Here is a 22,131-nt window from a genome sequence, read left to right as displayed (position 1 = left end):
GGACGTCCCCCCCTGGATCCGCGCCTTGTCGAAGTTGATTATTATTCTACTGTCTCTGACTTCCTGTTATTTCTGAGAGTTATTTCTTTCTCTATCGTTCATTCAAACATGATAAAAATTGAAGGCAAAAATAATTGGAAATAATGAAGCCCACCAAGCTTTCATGAAAAACTTTTTTTCTTTTGTTAATGATACTGCAGATCCATTAACCCACATTCGCGAACATACAATACTTTTATGGATTTTAAACCATTTCTTTTGAAAATAAAGTTTTCTCTTCGAAACATCCCGATCACTTGCAAATAATAAAGAGAATCTTCAACATGTCCATGTTATGTTTCATGAAATAAATCCTCGCCAACAAACCGTGTTATGAATTTTGCGTTTACGTATGACTTTTTGCGCGATTATAGACAAGCTATACGCTCTAAATCAGGTAGGCCTATTAATCTATCGCTAACGCCCCCGCCTGGTACCAACTACCATTATCAAAAAAATAACCCTTTAGAAGTTGAATCCCGTTTGTTAACTTTTGTCAAGAAGCCCCCTTTTCAATTTCAGAATACGTATTGAAAGCGATGCTTTTGATCTTTCTTTTGAAGCTCATTGAACCGATCGATTGATCGATCGAGCGGCCGGTCGGACGCCGCCAGCTGTACTCTAGTTTAAATGAATAGCCAATCAACAATGGCGTACGTTGCTAGGGGCGGAGCTTAGTATGAAGCAAAATTCGATCAAGTCGAGCGTGCCGAGTATCAGAAAATTTCGAACTGACCGAAAAAAACACTCGCAGAAAAACTCTTTTTTTATCACTTTCCCGTCATCAAATTCACTCATTTTTTTCACAGAGTAATCATGAAACATGGAAGAATCAGAAAATGAAAAAAAAAAAATCTTCAAAATTTCGACTTTTTTATTAGTTCGTCAAATTTCTAGGAATTTTGATTTGCGACTTCTCTCTCATTTCGGTATGGCCGATCACATATTCTCGGAATCACTGACCTTGACTGCAAAAAGTCTGTTGCCACGCAGGTCCTGGCCTGGCTCGGCCTCAAATATCTGGTTGAAAAAAAAACACATTGAATTTTCTTAAAATCAGTAATAAAGAGTGCAGTGCTGTTTAAATTGATCCAATGCCATGACATCAGATGCCCCGTTGATTAGTCAGACTATACAGAGTGTCCCAGAAAAAAAAGGAAACCAAAATTTATTGTTGATTTATCATAACTTAATTGCAAACAATACAGACAAATGACCTATCATAAAGCTTAGAATCTCCTCTTTCATCTGGATATTTTAAATGATTTTTCTGGTAGAAAAGTGATTAAAAATAATCTGAAGAAATACCAAAAATTAATTTGCCAGACGGAATATGAACTTCAAAAAGAAATCACATGCCTAAAAAGTTCCATACCTGCTCTTTAATAAGTAGGGATGCCAGTTGGAATTGATCAGAGGGCCTGAAAATCACCTATAATACAATATTTTGTACACAAAAATGATAAAACTATGGCCTGAAAATAAATGGCCAGAGCCTGAATTCAGGCTTTTGCCTGAAAACTGGCATCCCTGAATAAGATATGTCCATCAAAGAACATGATCAAGGAATAAAAGTTTTGTTTCTTTAAAATAATGCTTGAATTTGAATAATTTATTCAAAGAAGACATTTTGCAGGCTAGGAGTCAAACTTTTTCAACACACCATTTTCTTGACAATCAACCGCACTTTGTTAACCATGCAATAGCCATCATAATGGTGACCAGTCCATGAAAACGCATTTGTTTAAAGAAATTTTGGAAATGCAAGTCCTCTAATAGACTTGAAATGATACCTTGTTATCAAGTAGACTATCATTGTTGGACATCTCTGACATTCCACTGTCATTAGCAAACTGATCGATACTTGGACCTTCAAACAGTTCCCTAAAAGACATAAAAAAACAATAACAAAACCGAGTGTTAATAACTAACATCCACAAAAGGTATACCTGTAAATGTAAATTATATATTCAATAATTGTACTAGCTTAGTGCTCAACTTTATAGCATACCATCCCAATGTGAAGAAAAAAAACCCTAGAAAATAAAATGATTTCCTACCCTGGGGAAAAAATACATATTTGAGGCACAGCAAGAAAGAGAGCAAAACTATGGCAATTGGTAGAGTGCAAACAAAATACACTGGTACGATTTACTTTTAAAAAGACAAGGTGGTTCACAAACCAAGAGTCTCGCCTGATTTCGTGATCAATAAAGCATGAAAAAAATGACCTTTTGACGTAAAGATGGACTTTGATGTAAGCTTTGTAGGTATATATATGGCAATAAATGAACAATTAAAATTTATTTAAAAATAACAAAATGAAAACATGCTTTGATAATTTGACCTTTTGACCATTTAGACAAACTTTGACCTCATCATCTTCAGCACATAAAATGTGGTATTACCCAAGGATCAGTTGTACCAAGTATTAAAACAACTGATGCATAAATAAAGCAATGACAGCAAGTTAAACAAAAAAAATTAACATTTTTGCAACAGACCAACAGACTAAGGAAAGTCATTACTACATGTAGGTCTCTGCTGAACTTCGTTCAGGTGAGACAAAAAGGTGGTTTGAAATCCTGGTTTATACTGATTTCATGCATTGCTCATGCTTAATTAAATATAGGAGCCTGAAGAGGCGTCCAATTCACACATTAATAAATAAATTCCACGCCTGTCACTATGTTTTGTCACCTTTTAATGTTTACGTATTTCCACTCTGTATATCAGCTGTGGGTTGGTCTATATGGAGATGCACATCTTTGTTTTGTTTTGTTTTCTTTTAAATTGAATTTGAGGTTTAATTATTTATTCATTCATTAATTACAATTTTGTTTACAATCCCGGTAACTATTAATAGTTAAAATATTAAGGGCTTAGAAACATCTCTATTAAGCGTCTTACATGCGATTATTATAATTATAATAATACCTTGAATAACTAACAAATGGTCGATGCTCATCACATCTATGAATGTGTTTGCCATCACCATGAAACCAATCTCCTCCTGGTAGAGCAGCAATATCCTAAAAAAATATCAGACAAAGCAGCATGTCATATGATTTATTCTATTAATATTATAATTATTATTATTATTATTAAACGTCATCTCTACTGGCTAAATGAGGCATAAAAATTTAGTAAATGAAACGTGTTTGCTCCAAAGAGGATGCGGAAAAGGTAAATAGTCACTGTGAACTTTTAAGTTCTTTGGTCTAATCAAGGACAATGCTCAAGACAGACAGAAGAAAAAGGAGAGAGTATCATCATGATGCAAGAATCAGGTAACCATTTGTAACAGGATAAATGCTTGAGGAATCAAATAATTTGCGGTGAATTTCTGTGTTTTACAAAATTAATAAAATAGAATAGTATGTCTTTTTTATATCTCATATATGTTTAGAAGTTCAACCAGAATTTAAATGGTGAAGGAAGGCATTTTTATTCACCTTTATTTCACAGTTCATTTGTTTATTATTCATTAACATGAGCTATAAACATTCACAGAATTATCTTTGCATAGGCTTGTTAAAAAATACATTCAAGAATCTGTCACAAATTATCAGGGCCATTTCACACAAAAGATAAAATCAATTGTACAATCATCTATGGGCATTTTCACGGTAACTGACATTACACGGCACAATGTTTTCACACCTTTCATTGTGTGTATCTCTAAAACAACAAATGATGGGAGTTTGGTTTTGATAGAGTTAATAAAGTGAACCTTGCTGTATACTCTGATACTAAGTTTTCCTATGTAACCACATTTTTTTACGCCTCAGCAAGCAAAAATGTGTCGGTAACTGACATTACGCAAAAGGACATGCAATTTCAGGGTGTTCATTAAAATTGAAATATCTTATGTCCCTGAGTACATAGAGTAATAATTTGAATATGTAAATATACCTCCATTACTAGGTTAAGATGTGTCAAAATATTAAACAATTCGTTTTTGTCTTTTGGGGACTATGATAATTTTTCCACAACCATGCTGGTAACTGACATTACGGTAACTGACATTACACTTAATTTGCCATAGAGATAACACATGGAAGTCAAATGTGTGGAATCATTGCATTGTATCTTCTGTGCAGGGCTTCACATGAAAGTGAGCTTGATGTGGAAGTATACCCGAGTTTTTAGGAACATTTCAATGAAAAAACTTTTTCTTTTTCTTAATTCCTTTCTTTGATCTGAACATTTTTATCATTACTTGTCGGTAACTGACAATATACACATTAACATTTACCAGTGCTACATGATTTTCAAAGACATAATTTTCTTGGTACTTATATGTAAGGCTTTTTAAAATCATAAAAGTTTCATAATACTTCACATTTTTAATTATCCAAAGATAAGAAATGTATGTTTTACTTACTCGGGGGGGGGGGGGGGGGGGTGGGGTCATAGCAGCTACATGTTTTTCTATAGTAATTTAATATTGCATTGACTGTACACATGGATTTTTCTGATTATACACCCATAATATATTCATCAGTTTTATATTGACTTTTTAAACCTTTTCCTTCTCCAACCTCCCCCTCCCCTCAAAAAGGCAAAATGAATAAGGGTCTCCTCCCCTAGGCTACATGTACCCCTCCCCCGAATCTCATGCAGCCATGTAGTTTTATTGATTTCTATTCTGGTCAGTGCAAGCAATGCTTGTTCATATCTGTCGGATTTCAATTCTCTTCATAATTTGTTTAATCATTTTCTTTGCTAATTTCTTTTATAAACTGTCAACAAAAAATAAACTCCAGCTTCTAAACTGAAACTGAACTATTTGTAAATTGGAAAAAAAAAACAGTTTTAGTAGATCCATGCAACATTGATCAGAACTGTCAAATTTCACTTTTCATCTATACTTGTAAACCAAAAACAAAATTGTATCACACATCCACACTACTAACAGGTATAAAAAATCCAGGAATGTACTTTTAGCGAGGCAATGCTCAAAAGAATCCTAGAAACTAAAAAAGGGACCCTGGAAATCCCCTTCATCAAAATGTTAAGCTTAAAAAATGTTGCAGATTTAGGCAATAGATTGGAAAAAGTACCCCCTACCCCCCCCCCCCCCCCGAAAACCAAACAAAAAATTGTCTGATACAAACAATTAGGTACTTGGTAAGTACATGTACAAAACAATTTCATAGTAATTTTTTTTGCACAATGGGAATGCAACTTCCTTCATAATTTCATATAGTATTCCTTGTGAACTATACCTTTTAAAAGTAAATAGCAAGCTCCTTCTGGTGTGACTTTTAAAGTGAAAGACTTAAATAACAAGTATACAATATTTCTTCACCATAAAATTTACCACATATTTGCATTTCAATATTGGTAACCAACGTTTTATCATGGTAACTGACATTACATCTCGGTAACTGACATTACATTTTCCACTTGGTAACTGACATTACATATATTTAATGGTACCCTATGGCTTCATTGTTGATTGGTAATCTTTAATTTTGGTGTAGAAGGGAGGGGTGTTACCTAGAGAGGAAATCTACCAAGTTTCATATAATATATCCTCTTTTCCAGGAAATGAGAAAAAAAAGTTCATGTTTTCGGTAACTGACATTACATACCATATCACATACTTCATCAATGTTTTTTTATCAGATGAATGAATTACTGGTGTTTCTTTCTGAGGGATTTTAAAAAGTGTTATAATAGCAAGCTAAATCACAGGCGAAAACATCATGATCAAACCTGTTCTTTAAAAATCTGTCAAAACAAAATATGTATCAATATACTATTTTCAACACTAATTTGTATCCATACTTTGGCAGCCATTTTGAAATAAAAAATGGCTGCCAGAGTCGGAAAAAAATTTTGTCTCAGAAACTTCAGGTCTTGTTTTATTAAAAAACATAAAGCATTTGACATGAATATCAACTTGATTTTTTTGCCTCTGTGTCCATCTGTGGTGAAAATGCCCCTATAGCAAACCATGTATTAAAATTTACAATAAATTGTATCTCTTTATGTTCCCCTCCTTGAGGACTTATCAAAACAAGACTTGAGCTTTACATGTATGTATAAAGCAGGGCTTCACGTACCTCTTTGGAAGTCAAACCAACAGTAGGAAGATTTGGTTTCTGGTGACCAATTACAGCCTTGTGAGAGGACTGCTTGGTTCCTGATAGTGCCAGAAGAAATTTAATAACTCCCTCCAGGAATACACTGTCTTCTTCTGCTAATGAAAAAGAACACACAGCAACAAAATTTGTGAAAATAATTAAGCTTTAGGTGAAATATAACGTATGACATGGATCACATTCGCAAATGCTTTAGAATATCTCAGGATTCATGTGAAAATTGATATGATAGATTTTATTTAATATTGTCTATTCTTGAGTGATTAAAATGTGAAAAATCTATGGCAATTTGTATACAAAACAGTGTGCAGTAATTGTCAATATAATGGCAAGGAGAGCGCATATGATCAACCAGAAACCTTCCAACGGCTCATCTCATGAGTGGTGATTCTGCAGAGCTCTGAAATCCTGGTGGGACAGTCATACCAACAAAGCTGACAGATGGTATGTCACTGGAAATAATATGATATCTTTGGTCGGTCTGGAGTTGGTTCCCCAGGTGTGACTGAAGCATAACTTATGCTACAAGGATGCAAGAGTTGGATGTTGCTTACCGCTCAACTTTGAGAGGCGATCCAAAATCAACTCCATTTGCTGTGCTTCGTCGAATCTCCTCTCCACACGAAGCTTGAAAATGATGATGACAAGTTGCTCCTTGGGGGAGTAAATCCCAGCTGCATTGCTTCTGGCTGAACAGCTGTGTTGCAGGGGTCCAGGGAGACTTCCAAAGAGGGAATCGAACAGTCTGGTCTGCAATCTCTGGCGAAACCTGGCGATATCCTCGGCATCTTCTCCCAGGCGGATTGGACGAGAGGATCCCAACGTGTCACTAACAGCTCTCCGAACAAGATCCTTAAAGAGTTGCTGGGGGGATGTGGGGTCAAGGGTCACCATTTTCTTGCAGGGTATTTAAGTTTATTTACAAGTCAATCAAGCGAAGGACAAGAAGACCTGTATTTTTAAGTACAATGAAAAAAAATGTGATAGCTTATTAATTGTGTAGCAAGAAAGTTAAATTCATCAAGAACAATAACATAGTCTCAATGGTCACAAGACACAAGTTCTTCATTCTTTACAATTTCTTCCCGAAATGCCCTATCTACCATCCATGTCAATCTGCCCTTCAGAGCATTCTTGTCCCCTTTTGAATCCCATGGTTCTTAAATAGCATATGGCTATTTGCGGTAAGTCTATAATTAGTAACCATAACGTTGATACATGTATACTTAAAGGAGAATGAAACCCTTGAAACCAGCTGAATCCATATTAAAGAGAAAAATCAAAGAAACATATTGTTGAGGAAGATTGAATGAATAATAAGAAAGTTATGAGCATTTGAATATTGAGATCACTAATGTAATGTAGATCCTCCGATTGGCAATGCGGCCACGATCTGTGATGTCACACACGTACAACTCCCTCTTTACTTTAGTACTTATTTCACTTATATTCTCACTTTTATAGAGTCTATCACAAGGTGAGGTGTTCTCTTTATGAGAGGACAAGTACAGAGGTTTCACAACATTATATCATTGATGAATCGTTTGTCATATAATTAGAATGAGCAAAAAGAGATGTTTTGGGGTATATTTTCAGTGTCCAAAAGGGGAGAGTTGTTCATCTGTGACATCATAGATCTTGGTCGCATTGCCAATGGGAGGATCTCCATAGCATTAGTGATCTCGACATTCAAATGCTCATAACTCTTCTATTGCTAGTCCTATTTTACTCAAACTTTTGTTGATCTTATTCTTTGATTTTTCTGCTTTCACAAAAGCTAACTTGCTCCGAGAGTTTCATTCTCCTTTAAATTACAAATTGAATGCTATTATTCCCGACATTATGCAAAGTAACACGATTAAAAGGCATGAGAGGGCTATATTTATATATTGACTGGTCTTTAGGGAGACTAGGGAGGACATATATCCCTAGTCATATTGCCAAAGGCAATGAGCAGGAATTATATGTGGTAACTCCCAATAGTAATGCCAGTCAATATCATTATAATTATTATTAATTATTACTTGTTTCCCAGCATATAGCACTTTATGTATATCGTCTATACAATTAAAGCAAAGTTAATGCATGCTGCAGTCAATAAAATGTTGAGTACTTGTGGAGACTAGCAAGTAATGCATGTAATTGTTAGCGCAAATGTCAATTTATGCACGCTTGAATTTGACCATAATACATCCAAAATAATACAAGTATGAAAGTACGAACTTTTATCTTGTCTCAAACATGGCTCATTCAGGTAATAATATAGCTAATATGCCCAGTAATCCTAAAATCAGCAAGAATCCTAAATAAAAAATAGAGTGAATCCTGAATAAAAAATAGAGTGAAGCACAGGTACAGAATGGCTAAAGAGCGGAAGTATAGAACCATATACACTCAAATGTTGACATCAATAGCCCCGCTCTAGTGGTAAAAGCGTCAGGTCAAAGCTCTATGCTGCACTGATGTACAACTTGCATGGGTTTGAATCCTGCTCAAGATCCTTCTCTAGTTAGCTTTGCTTTTAGAATAATTTTTTTTTTCAGTAAATGCATTGATAGGCCAACCAATGAATAGCATATTTCTTTTTAAATCAATACTGACTTTCAACAATGACAAACAAGAAACTTAGCTTCATGGTTTTATTTAGTCAAATATGGAATTACATATTTTTTTATTAATACATGTACCAAGCATTTCCCTGCTCTTCAAGACCACTCTCCACTCTCAAGGCCACTTTCACACAGTTTAAAAATATATATATCGATCACATTCACTAAATAAATCTCACTATACATAATAACCTGTCTTCAATCAAAGACATTTTAAGTGCGATTTATTTCGTCAGAATTAATGACACTGAATAAATATAACCTGCTCGCCAAAATGGGAACCAGTAAGTCTATGGAAAATTTTCCATAGAGTTGTACACACTCGTTCCCATATTTTTGATCGCCATGGAATTTTGAGATCGCGATACCAGCAAAACCCTTGTCCTTGACCTAGACCTCTACTTTATTATAATTCCGTCAAGCAAATTTGACTTAGGGATCTTGCCTTTGGTCTGGTATTCATGATTTTGATTAATTTTGTGTGAACTGTGAGAAGTTTTTGATTAAAATCAACTTCATGATAATTTTTTTAATGTGCGCAAATTATGGTCACCCAATCATACAACTGAGATGCAATGCACCCATGGGTGCCCCAGGCCAAAGCCAGGCCAGGACCAGGCACTGTTGTGTCCCCATGATGGTAAATTACCAATTCGTCTACTGCCAACTCGTCCAGGGTGACCAGACGTCCAGTATTTCCTGGGGATCGTCCCATAGTTTGCTCCTTTGTCCCGGCTCCCGAAAAAACCCTTCCCGGAATGCCTATTTGTCCCGATATTTCAGAATTTTGAACAAAATATAATTAAAACATTTGAAAGTGACGAATTTTTCATCAAATAACCAACAGATGACGAAGCAGAGATAACAATAAAATCGATAACTATAAACTTTTGCAAGTTCTGCTGTGATTTTCTTGCTAACCCAATACATTATTAACGAACTGGCCTCCCTACTCTGTGTGGCAGGCTACTAGCTAGGCATGTAGGATCGGAGCAGATTCTCAATGATGCAAACAATCTCACATGATAAACAGTTTTTCCACCAAAATAATCATATAAATATATTATGGATTCTCAGATTACTGATTTGGTGATGAACCGGAGGAACAAGTTATAGAGTTTTCATAACTAGATCTAGTTGTTTCATCTTTCCTTTTGAGTCAAGTTTAACAAAATAACAAAGTTATTGAATAATTTTGAATTTTAAAATTTATCAATATTTTGTGAAAACAGTCGTCATAAATATTCATTAGGTGGGCTGATGATGTCACATCCTCACTTGTTCTTTTGTATTCTATTATATGAAATTAGGTTTATTCAAATTTTTTCCTCCAAGAACTAGAAAAATTGGATTGACAACTGATTTAGTGCATTAGATATTTATTGCTGCAACTTATTTCATTATAAGGGAGAGATATTTATTATTATTCACACAAGTATGAAATAATGAAAAAATTTTGATTTTGTGTAATAACATAAGAAAACGGAAAGTGGAGATGTGACATCATCAGCCCACCTAATGAATATTCATGACGACTGTTATCACAAAATATTGCTAAACTTTAAACTTCAATAACTTCATTATTTGGTATTCGATTTTGATGAAATTTTCGGTATTTTGCTCAGTGAATTCTACTCTATGAGTCACTCACACTAGTACGAGGTTAGTATATATATATATATATATACTAACCTCGTACACCGGACCGTGTTTGACCCTGGATTTCGAAGTAGTCGGCAAACATCGCTTCATTGCTGAAGTAATATTTGCCGAAACTCCTTCTCGCTACTCAGGGCTCTTTCCGGTAAGTAGCAATACATTAAAAAATTAAAAATGTAATTTGAATATAATAATCGGTCAAAAAGAGCAAATTTCGCTTACCTCGGCCTGGAAAGTGACTTCGCTTGTCTCTTCTACGGAAATACAAGGAAGCCCGTTGGTGGCGCTAATAAATTTCACAACCTTGATTCAGCTCCTCGGTAATTTTATAACTGTGTCTAAATTCTTTGAATGCGCAATTCTCATGATTAATTTACTAATTATGGGCACCAATAAATGAAATACCTTCAAAAACATAATTCAAGATTATTATTGGCGATGATAACACTTTTTTGCAATTAATTTAAAACGATGACTAATAAATAAAAATTGAAAAAAATATACGTGCCTGGAACGGAACCAGCAGTACAGGCTTTAACGAACGTCAATAATACGGTATACCAATGTCTATACAATAAAAAGATTGGACACTTGACGGACTTTGCGTAATGCCTTGCGTCGATTTGCGTGTAAAATAGTGTAGGTGCCTAGTCTTTCCCTTGTCGTGTGTCTTTGATATGATATACATCGCGCGCCCTCTTTAGGCGAAAATTGATATCCGCACCGACATATTTTTATCTCCGTGAAATCTTCACTAAAGATCAAGAAAATATATATATTTTTTAAAAGAAACTTCAAGGAAAAGTCACGGAATGATCTAAATGATTCGGTAAGTGTCAAAGGCAAGCAGAATGTGAAATACCGGATTATGCGCGATGTTTTATGTGGGCGAAAGCCCAGTAGTTTATGTCTGTATTGCGCATGCGTGAGGAGTGGACGTCTCTCATTTTGTGCTCTCATTTTTCTAGAACAAAATTTCGGAAAATACATTTAAATCTGCCCAAAAGAAGGAATTTATCCTTGCATATGTCTTTTGGCACATTCATATGCTTCAAGATTGATTTTTGGTAAAATCTGGCAGCCTGAAATAGCTAAAACTGAGGTGGAAAATTTGGCGTGCCCGTGGCTTTCAGGAAGTCAATCCCCAGGGTAGCCATCGTACCGATCATACACGTGTCGCAGCCGCCTCATCCGCCGCGATCGAGGGACGCGTACTTGCACCGATTGGCCAAGACCAAGTCACCGAGCTGAGAAAGAAAAAAAAAATAAAATAAAATAAAATCTTGAAGGATGGATAAGATTCAGAAAACTCTTTCAAAAATATCACCATTCGGAAAAATTAAAATCCGAATAACCAAGATCACGAGGATGGAAATGAAAGTGAATTTGAAGATGCAAGTCAAGATATTATAGCGAATGAGGCCACGGGCCATGACCCGGATGTTGATATCACCAACAACGTACGATTAGATGATGGAAGGAATAACGCAACAAAACAGAGATCGAAATCAACTACAACTGGATCTAAGAAGCAGACTAAGGTGAAAAGAGCAATATCATACTCTGAATCGAGTAAGCAAGGCAGAGAGACTGGCAAGACTAAGGGAAAAGAAGTAGGACATGCTGGTGCCGGAAAGAAAGAAACAAGTAAGAAGCAGAAACACAGGCAAGTCACCCATGGCCATGTCCATGACATGTACAGATGTGAGTACTGTGATGATGAGGGTATGTCGCACATGATTGAATGCGAGGCATGCGAAAGGTGGTCGTGCTTATCTTGTCACAATTTGTCACTGGACATGTATCACTTCTTTACTAATGACAAAAATAGAGCACACTGGTTCTGCAGAGATTGCGAAGAGATTGCAATTGAAGCAGCCAAAGCCAGAATAAGATATAAAATCACTTCCAAGAGTATGTGCAAGGATGTCGAAAGTGAAGTGAATGAAGCTGTCGGGAAAATTCTGAAAAAGGCTCAAGATTCAATGAAAGAGATGTTGGACGATGGCGTGAAAAAAATCAAACAGTCATATGCTGATGCATGTAAACAGTCTGTCGGCAATGTAAATGCACAGGGATCAAAGAACAAAATCACTATACTTCAAAGACCTAATGTTCATACTAAGAAAGACTCCAATATCAACAATGGCAATGCTAATGTCAATGAAAAAGATGGAGAAGAAATAGTCCCAAGATATGAGATAGGGAATGTTGTGAGTATGACTACAATGGAGGAATTAGTAGACAGAGAAAGACGAAAGAACAATGTCGTTTTCTACAATGTACCTGAGTCTCGCCATGACCAAATACATGACAGAGTAGCAGAGGATATGAAAGCAGTTATGGACATTACAAGGAGTGGTCTCAATGTGCACAACACCAAGATAACCAAAGCAATTCGACTGGGAAGGAAGCAGCGTGACGATGCCACGCAAGAATCAACATCAAAACCCAGAGCTCTACTGGTCCATTTAGAGAGCCCACGCATGAGAAACGAAATCCTCTCAGCCGCCAAGAAACTTAAACAAACTACCAAGTGGAAAGATACGTATATATCACCGGACATGACAAGGCAACAACGTGAGGAAAATTGGAAACTAAGACAAGAACTGAAACAGAGAAGAGAGAATGGGGAACAAGATTTGGTGATCCGTCAAGGCCAGATTGTCACTAGTTGGAAGAGAAACCAGTCTAGAAAAGTAAGTGGAAAAAGCGACAAAATAGAATTCCAGGAAACAGACATTGGATCAAATCTCCAGGAAAAAGTAACCCCACAACCAACTCACCAACAGACACACCATAGAAACGATGATAAAGATAGCGATATGGAAAGTGAAATTGAAGTAGATGGAGTCTTTGGAGCAGTGGGTGGAAACCGTCATAGCCAATGACTCGGAGACATGAATGGAGGACCAGAAGCAGAGATTGTGGACAAAAATATGGAGTACTTATCACAAAACAAATTAACGGTCCTCTATACTAATGCAGACTCTCTATTGAACAAAATTGAAGAGCTACAAATTTCTATTGGAAAGCATAACCCAGATATAGTAATGATATGTGAAGTAGTTCCTAAATCAGGCATCTTAAAAGTGACAAATGAATTACTTAAACTAGAAGGATATGAGATCTTCTCAAACATGGATAAGGAAAACTGCCATAGGGGTATTGTAATCTACATTTGCACAAAACTCAAAGCACACGAAGTTTCATTCAACATCGAATTTACCGAAAGTGTTTGGTGCTCTGTTAAGCTGAAAGGGAGAGAAGGACTTATGGTTGGATGTATTTATAGAAGCCCCTCTAGCTCAATAGAAAATAATAAGTTACTTTGTGAACTCATAGAGTTGGCCAGTGAAAACAGAGAGAAGCATCTTTTGATAATGGGAGATTTCAACTTTCCGGACATCAACTGGAAAAGATCGCATGTAAATTCGACCTCCAATAATACATCGTACATGTTTCTCACTGCCACCCAGGAAGCATTCCTGCACCAGCATATATATGAGCCTACACGATATAGACATGGCCAAAATCCAAACGTTCTGGATCTTGCATTTACATGTACAGCTGATGACCTAATATCTTCAATTGATTATTTACCTCCACTTGGACTTAGTGATCATGTGTGTATACTGACCAAGCTTGACATACTTCAGGAAAAAGACAAATTGCCAGAAAGAGAAAGTCGCCCAAACCTCCAGAAAGGGGACTACAATTCCATGAATGAGACTCTTGAAAAAATTGACTGGGATAAGGATTTTACTGGCAAAACTTGTGAACAAGCTTGGACCTCATTGTTTCACAATATAAAAGAAGGTGTGGAAAATTATGTACCAGTACGCAAGTATATTTATGTATCAAAAGCTATACTTAAGTTGTCTAAGAAGAAGACGCGTTACTGGAAACGATATTCAGATGTGAACAGGACCAGAGACGAGAGAGAAATCGACTACAGACAGTATAAACGAGTGAGGAACCAATTAAGGAAAGAAACAAGAGCAGCAAGTAACAACTTTGAACTCGACCTAGTTGAAAACATTGGCCATAATCCCAAAGCTTTTTGGCGTTATGCTAACAGCAAGGTAAAGAGTAAAGGTCGTATTACAAGCCTCATGAAGGGTAATGGACAACTTACTGAATCAGATAGTGAAATAGCAAGTGTTCTTAACGATCATTTCTCCGAAGTATTCACTAGAGAGGACATGGACAGTATACCGGATATACAAGTTCCTTTGCGAAGTGACCTACCCACGCTAAGTGAAGTAAAAGTACAAGAGATAGATGTCAGCAAAAAGTTAAAAAACTTGAATACAAATAAGTCACCAGGACCAGATGGGTTGCATCCTAAAGTATTATATGAGCTAGCTGAGTCCATTGCTAAACCATTGACATTAATCTGTAACAAGTCTATGCAGGAAGGTAAACTCCCATCGGACTGGAAGCAGGGAACTGTAGTACCAATCCATAAGAAAGGGAGTAGAACCCAAGCCTCAAATTATAGGCCTGTTAGCCTTACGTCCGTTGCAGGAAAGTTGATGGAGAAAATTCTTCGAGATGTTATAGTTACACACTTGCTAAGAAATGACCTACTCACACAGAGTCAGCATGGATTTACCCCAGGAAGGACGTGTGCCACTCAACTTCTTTATGTTCTTGAGGAATGGTCAAGGTTATTAGATGAAGGTGAAACAATCGATGTCCTATACCTTGATTTTCGGAAGGCATTCGATAGCGTTCCCCATCAAAGGCTCTTACTCAAGCTAAAGGCACATGGTATAGAAGGTAAACTCCTGAACTGGATTAGAGCATTTTTGATCGGAAGAGTACAAAGAGTCTTTGTTAATGGAGAATCATCCGACTGGTCACCTGTTACAAGCGGAATTCCGCAAGGAAGTGTCCTCGGACCAGTCCTCTTCTTGATCTACATAAATGACCTCCCATCTGACGTAATAAATAGCAGAGTGGTATTATTTGCTGATGACACGAAACTCTATAGTACTGGAAATACACCTTCACAGACGAGTGGTCTTCAAGACGACCTGAATTACCTTATTGAGTGGTCTGAGAGATGGCAATTACCCTTCAATGATGACAAATGTAAAGTGTTGCACATCGGCAGGAGAAACCTTGGAAAAAGCTACCATATGCATGGGAAAGACTTGCAAGTAGTGGAAGCCGAAAAGGATCTCGGTGTAATAGTGGACTGTCAGCTGAAATTTCACCAGCATGTGTCATCAGCAGTTAGCAAAGGATACCAACTCCTCGCCATAATGAAAAGGACATTCACTCAACTCACAAGGACAACTCTGCCTCTGCTCTTCAAAACCCTAATAAGACCCCACCTTGAATATGGGAGTATCCTCTGGCATAGCAGATTCAAAGAAGATGCAAGGAGGATCGAAAGGGTCCAAAGAAGGGCAACCAAGCTGGTCAGAGAGCTGAAGAACGTCCCATATCAAGACAGACTCAAAGAATTGAACTTGTACTCCCTGCTGTACAGGAGGAGAAGAGGAGACATGATCTTCGTGCACCAGCTAATGCATGGACTTATCAATCTCCCTCTAGATCACTTCTTCACAAAATCAGTAGGCAGATCAACAAGGGGACACTGCCTGAAGCTTCAGAAAGAGCACTGTAGACTGGACATTCGCAGCAAGTCTTTTAGCAGAAGAGTGATAGATGATTGGAATAGCCTCCCGGAAAGTATAGTCGTCTTGCCAACAACAGAATCATTTAAAAGGCATGTAGATAAACATTGGTGGGATCATCGCTTTGATCTACCATGACTCCCACTCCTCAGCATGCGTACAGTAATAAACTCACCAGACTAAAACCATAGATGGAGTGACCGGGAATTACAGGCCACCGCCTTCTTCCTGTACTAGATGATGATGATGATGATGATGATGATGAATGATATTCATATATGGGTGTCTATGAGTATGAGTGAAGATATCCAGACCCACTCACACAACATGCGAGGTTAGTAGACCATCCCGACGAAATGGTGATTGGACGAAATGGCAATTAGACCATGTGGATAGTGGACGAACTGATGGTAGACCGAATGTTAGATCTAGAAGATTAGTTGGCAATTAAAATAATTGGCATTAGATCTAACAGTAAGCTTGAAATAAACCCTCATAACATTGACACCTCTCTCTCTTAACTGATCCCTCCACTTCTTTGGAGATTCCTGGAGTCCAGATAGAATGTAAACGTATGTAATCACAGATCCGTTTTAGGTTATTTCAAGAGACGTAGAGCGGGAGGTATGGATTTTGTGGAGAAAAAAGAGGGATAGTAGGAGTAAGCTATTGTGAACTTCGGATGACAAGCAAGGATGGTAAGATAATAAGGTGGCACAAGTAAGTTGGTGGGGGTCATCACTGTCATAGAGGTTGTGACAGTATGTGTGGTCTACTAGGCACTCCTTAGCTTTGTTGACAAAATCCACACGTAGATGGTTGAGATTTGGACAGGCTGCAACAAAATGCTCCACTGTTTCATCCGCAGAGTTGCATAAGGGGCAGATACGAGTAGAGGATTTCTTCAAAGTGTATAGACGACTTTGAGTTAGGTACGTACAGGACAGTAGTTGGGCTCTAACTATAATTGCGTGACGAATTGTAGGTGATATAGAGTACTTAGGATATAGGAGGTTAGCAGAAGGTGGGACCTTGTCTATCCAGAGCCTGAGTGAAGATTTACAACAGATTCCTTGTAGAGTGAGTTGTCTTACAGCATGAAGCACTTTGTATTTAGACATACGTTTCCAGACGGGATATGATGGTGGATTGGAGATGAGACTATGCAGATCTGGCAGGTCATACTTCTTCAATGTGGTTTGTAATGCCCGTATGGTGGGTGTTCCTGCATTAAGAGCAGCAAGAAGTGTCCTGAACTCAAAGCGACTATGGTCAAGAGCAATGAGTTGCCCGAGTAGCAGTAGCCTGTCGAGGTCAATCTGTGAGGAAACTGGCATGAGATTTGTCAGCAGGAATACAATCTCATCTGCGGCAGACTTTGGCACCCCAAGAATTTGTTTAAAGAGGTGGGACTGGGTCTTGTCGAGCTTCTGCAGCATAGATTTCGTGAATTTGAATACAGTAGAGCCTTGCAACATCCTAGGGATACAAAAGATTTTCCATAGCTGGGATATAATAGTGGGGATGAGTCCACCTGTATAGGCACCTGTGCCAGAGAGAGCGTAGAAGGTACGGAGTCCCATTCCAATGATGTTATCTGTAGGATCAAATCTTGTTCCTGATTTGATGACACCAAGATGTGGGTGGTTATCTCTCTCCTCTATGATGGAACCACCGACTTCCCAGGATGATCTTGTAGGTTGTTTGGTCTTGTTTGTTACAACTACTGCACATTTGGAAGGATTGAATCTGTAGTGCCATTGTTGAGCATAGTTAAAGGCAACCTCTAACATTTGCTGCAGCTCTGTTGATGAGGAGGTGATGAGTGCAATGTCATCCGCAAGGACTACCAGACCGGAGAAACGACCATCTATTGTGCAGCCAAGATTCTTTTCACGGAGTTTCTTTATCAGACCATCAACATATGTAGTGTATAATGTTGGAGATAAGACCCCACCTTGCCTCACCCCTTGGGTGACGGGTATCAGCTTACTGGCTTGACCCTTCCAAAAGACCTTGCTTTCTAATCTGTTGTACATAGATCCTAACATGTCCTGAATGCATGGGCTTAGCTTTGATAATCTCAGCTTATAGAAAAGACCTCTGTGCCAAACAGTGTCAAAGGCCTTTTCGGCATCGAGAAGAGCAAGATGAGTTGGCCGTTTTTGCGCAGTATTCAATTCAATGACCAGCTCCAGAGATAGGGATGTTAGCTGACAGGAAAACCCTTTTCTGAACCCAAATTGCAATTCATCTGGAATATTACTGGTGAAGAGTTGTCTTTCGATGTGGGGCTTAAGGCACAGTTCCAAGAGTTTACAAAGGACAGATGTCAGGGTTATGCCTCTGTAATTACGAGGGTCATGTGGATCTTTACCTTTTCCCTTACACACCGCCGCGTGCGCCGCCTGGAGCTGGCGCGGTTAATAATACGGTTGGCCACTAACATCAAATCCAGCAGGTGGGACAGGCAGTCAGCAGTTCAAGGCAAGCCTAATCAAATGTTATAAAAGAAACAAGGTGCTAATGTGATGGAGAAATTATTAGTATAATTGAACAATAATTATTTACTGTAAGAAATATACCGTATTTACCGCCAAAGGCTCATATTCATAACTCCTCTCACTCTCAGCTCAGTCGCTAGTCGTACGTACGTAGGTCGACGTTCACTTCGACGCCCTCCGGCGCGCGCCAGATTCTTTTCCGCGCTAGCGCTGGTTTTAACATGCGCATCCAACGACCAACGTACTCTTGAAAGTTTGCGTTACGTCTCATTTTGAGCAAAACAAATCACAAAATTTGCCCACCAATTTGTATTGTTTAAAATTTTATTACAAAGACAAAATAAAAGTTTCCCCTTTAAAAATATATCACCTTTAAGTCATCAGGGACTTGATATATAACTTATTAGGGTAAATTGTTCCCGGAAATTGTTATTGCTTTTATCCCGGCTTATTATATATCTTTCTTCCTGCACAAAGTATTTTCTTAAAAGATAATCAATGGCGTAAATTTTGGGGAAATTTCGGGAACTAAATAAAATTGCCTTATCACACCGCCCCACTCTTAGAAATGTGGTTCTTTCTCCCCTTTTTTACCTCTAAAAAATGTGTTTTCTTCATCGATGCAGGTCTATTAACAAATACAGTATCAGCATGCAATGAGTTTCTATGATCCACTAATCAAAAACAAATCACGATAATGAATTGTCAAAAAGTTTGTGGTTTTTAATTCGTTAAGAAAATAATTTTTATATAATATTTAGCAATAACTTTTAAAAAGTTAATGAAATGTTAAGTTTGCTCCTCGGAATAGTTTACTCGATGGCGCATAATAATTAAATGCCGTGCTTATGATTATAAGTTTCTTGTTGTTGCTTATTACAACTTATATTAAAAACATTACAAAGTATAGACGTTTCTATAACATCTTGAAAAAAAAATGTTCAATGAGCAATAAAATGTATCTTTACTATAAAAAAAATGTCTTTTTATCAAAATTTTATGTGAAAAAACAATTTTGAGAACTTTAGGAAATTGCCAGTTGGATATAAGCTTTATTTAGTCTTATATGAAAAAGGGGCAAGACTTTTTTTTTTCTTTTTTTTTAAGCACTTTTATAATTTTTTTTTCTTCACAGCTAGTCATGATGTTTTCATGTAGGCTTTGCCCGCCAAGGCTACAAAAGTTAGAGACGGTAGACAAATTGAGAGAATCTGACATGGCCAGTCACGATATAGGCCCTATTTTGTAAAAAGTATATAAGCTCGTTAAATTTTATCAAGATTGTAGCTCTCCACAATAGTTGTGATAAGGAATTTCAAAAGAGAGTTCATTCTGGACGTCAGAATGCCAATGTAATTAGAGTCAATGATGTTACGATCACACAATAATTTTTGTATTTTATTATAGGCCTATCAAATGAAAGATATATAGGCATATATAAATTGCAGCTGTTAATGATATCCATCACAGTAAAGCATGATAAGGAACCTTCAAACCTGCACTCAGGTCATAAAGTGATATCCTATAATCCTTCCCTGCCGTGGCAGCCAAATGATACACTGGGATCGAGGACCAAATATGCCTATTGCATTATGATATTGTAATGATATTATTTTTGTATTTTGAACTGCCGAATGAATAACAAATAAATAATATGAGTTGCAGGACTAACAATTCCCTGTTCCAGAAGGATTTCACAAAGTTCACCCTGATTTTATTTGAAACATATTAGATATAAAAAGGAAGAAAACGTAGCATTTGGAAGAAAAATTTGAAATACTCGAGTAATTTGAGTGTGTGACGTCATCGGTTCCTTCATTCACATACCAATCGACTAGAACATAATCATCACTGGCAGTCTGGCACTGTGTCAGTAACAAGAAGCATGATAAGGGCTATTTTACTTTCTGTATGATATATCCCAGGACCAAAATCCAGTTAAAACCAATTAGGGCAAAACCAATTGAAACCAGTTGGCCAACTGGTTTCAATAGGGAAATTGGAACAACTGGTTCCAATTGAAAACCAGTTGCCAATTGGTTCCAGTTAAAACCAATTGGTTCCAATTGAAAACCAGTTGCCAATTGGTTCCAGTTAAAACCAACTGGGCAACTGGAACCAGTTGGCAATTGGTTCCAGTTGTTCCAATTTCCCTATTAAAACCAATTGAATCCAATTGGAGGCAACTGGTTTCAATTGGTTCCAGTTGAAACCAATTGGAGGCAACTGGTTTCAACTGGAACCAGTTGAAACCAATTGATTTCCAACTGGATCCACTTGGAACTTCCAGTTGGAATGAACTTAATTAGTTACAAATTAATTAGCATTTACACTAACTATTGCTCATGCCAACACAGAAGCAGTGTTTTTTGTCTATTAATACCAATGTAAAGGGCATTGATAAAATACAGACTTTCATATTTATATATTTATATGGAAGATCTTTAAATATATGTATTTTTATTGGTTGTTATTTGGTAACAGTTAGTGGTGTACTAATTATCCTTTAATCTGTTTTAATTATAATCTATAACATTTATGAACATGGTTTTCACTGCTAAGTATTCTAAATACTTATCTTTAAAAAGTGTGGTACTTGAAATTGAAAAGAATTAAATAGATACATTGTTAATGATGATGAATCTCATAAAACATTAATCTGTGCACACTGGCAGATAATATGCAAATTAACTGGTTTCAATTGGATCCAGTTGGGTAACTGGAAAATTTCCAATTGGAAACCAATTGGAAATCATTTCCAGTTACCCAACTGGTTCCAATTAGAATTCATTTCCAGTTACCCATCTTTCCAGTTAGAAGTCATCTCCAGTTACCCAATTGGTACCAGTTAGGATTTCCAGTTACGCAACTGCATGGTTCAAGTTAGAAATCATTTCCAGTTGGAAGTCATTTCCAGTTACCCAACTGGTTCCAGTTAGGATTTCCAATTGCCAAAGTGGTTCCAGTTGGGATTTCCAGTTAGAAATCATTTCCAGTTGGAAGTCATTTCCAGTTACCCAACTGGTTCCAGTTAGGATTTCCAATTGCCCAACTGGTTCCAGTTAGAAATCATTTCCAATTGGAATTCATTTCCAGTTACCCAACTGGTTCCAGTTAGGATTTCCAGTTGCCCAACTGGTTTCAATTGGTTTCAACTGGAAATTGTTAAATTCCAGTTAAAACCAATTGAAACCAATTGAAACCAATTGAAACCAGTTGGAAATCCAACTGGTTTCAATTGGATTTTGGTCCTGGGATTATATATTTTTAGGTCTCGTTTTGAAATTCTCCGGAAATTCTCAATCTCACGCTTGCCAGTTTATTTTCTTTATTTATTCAGATCTACATAATGTTGGAACCGTGGACTTGACCTTGAATTTTTTGAAATGCAACATATTTCATTTCATAAAAACAACGATTGATGAGCTCCTTTGTTGATTTTCTTTTTTCCTTCCGTTTCAATCGTGTCTTCCCATTCGTCTTTATCTATGTGTATCCATGTAGGGTCCATGATGTAATTCAATGTCTAAAAAAAATATTTAAAAAATTTTACTTA

At 37.0% G+C, this 22,131-nt stretch overlaps 1 protein-coding gene across 2 annotated transcripts in view; it reads right to left on the bottom strand.

Moving 5' to 3' along the window:
- LOC129257531 (gamma-tubulin complex component 6-like) overlaps nucleotides 1–7,111 on the bottom strand; it is a 46,665-nt gene extending 39,554 nt beyond the window's left edge. Inside the window, exons 1-5 of one of the 2 annotated variants that reach the window (XM_064096724.1) lie at nucleotides 6,707–7,111; nucleotides 6,114–6,250; nucleotides 2,977–3,071; nucleotides 1,833–1,923; nucleotides 1,003–1,059 (exon numbers count right to left, since the gene is read on the bottom strand). In XM_064096724.1, the coding sequence (XP_063952794.1) occupies nucleotides 1,003–1,059; nucleotides 1,833–1,923; nucleotides 2,977–3,071; nucleotides 6,114–6,250; nucleotides 6,707–7,046 (720 nt within the window). In that variant the 5' untranslated portion in view covers nucleotides 7,047–7,111. The remainder of the gene's footprint in view (nucleotides 1–1,002; nucleotides 1,060–1,832; nucleotides 1,924–2,976; nucleotides 3,072–6,113; nucleotides 6,251–6,706) is intronic. The other variant, XM_064096725.1, reaches the window with a different exon arrangement.
- Between the last annotated feature and the right edge of the window lie 15,020 nt (nucleotides 7,112–22,131).

Source organism: Lytechinus pictus, chromosome 3 (genome assembly GCF_037042905.1).
Source record: "Lytechinus pictus isolate F3 Inbred chromosome 3, Lp3.0, whole genome shotgun sequence".
Taxonomy (NCBI): domain Eukaryota; kingdom Metazoa; phylum Echinodermata; class Echinoidea; order Temnopleuroida; family Toxopneustidae; genus Lytechinus; species Lytechinus pictus.
This window is presented reverse-complemented; position numbering and strand designations above follow the sequence as displayed.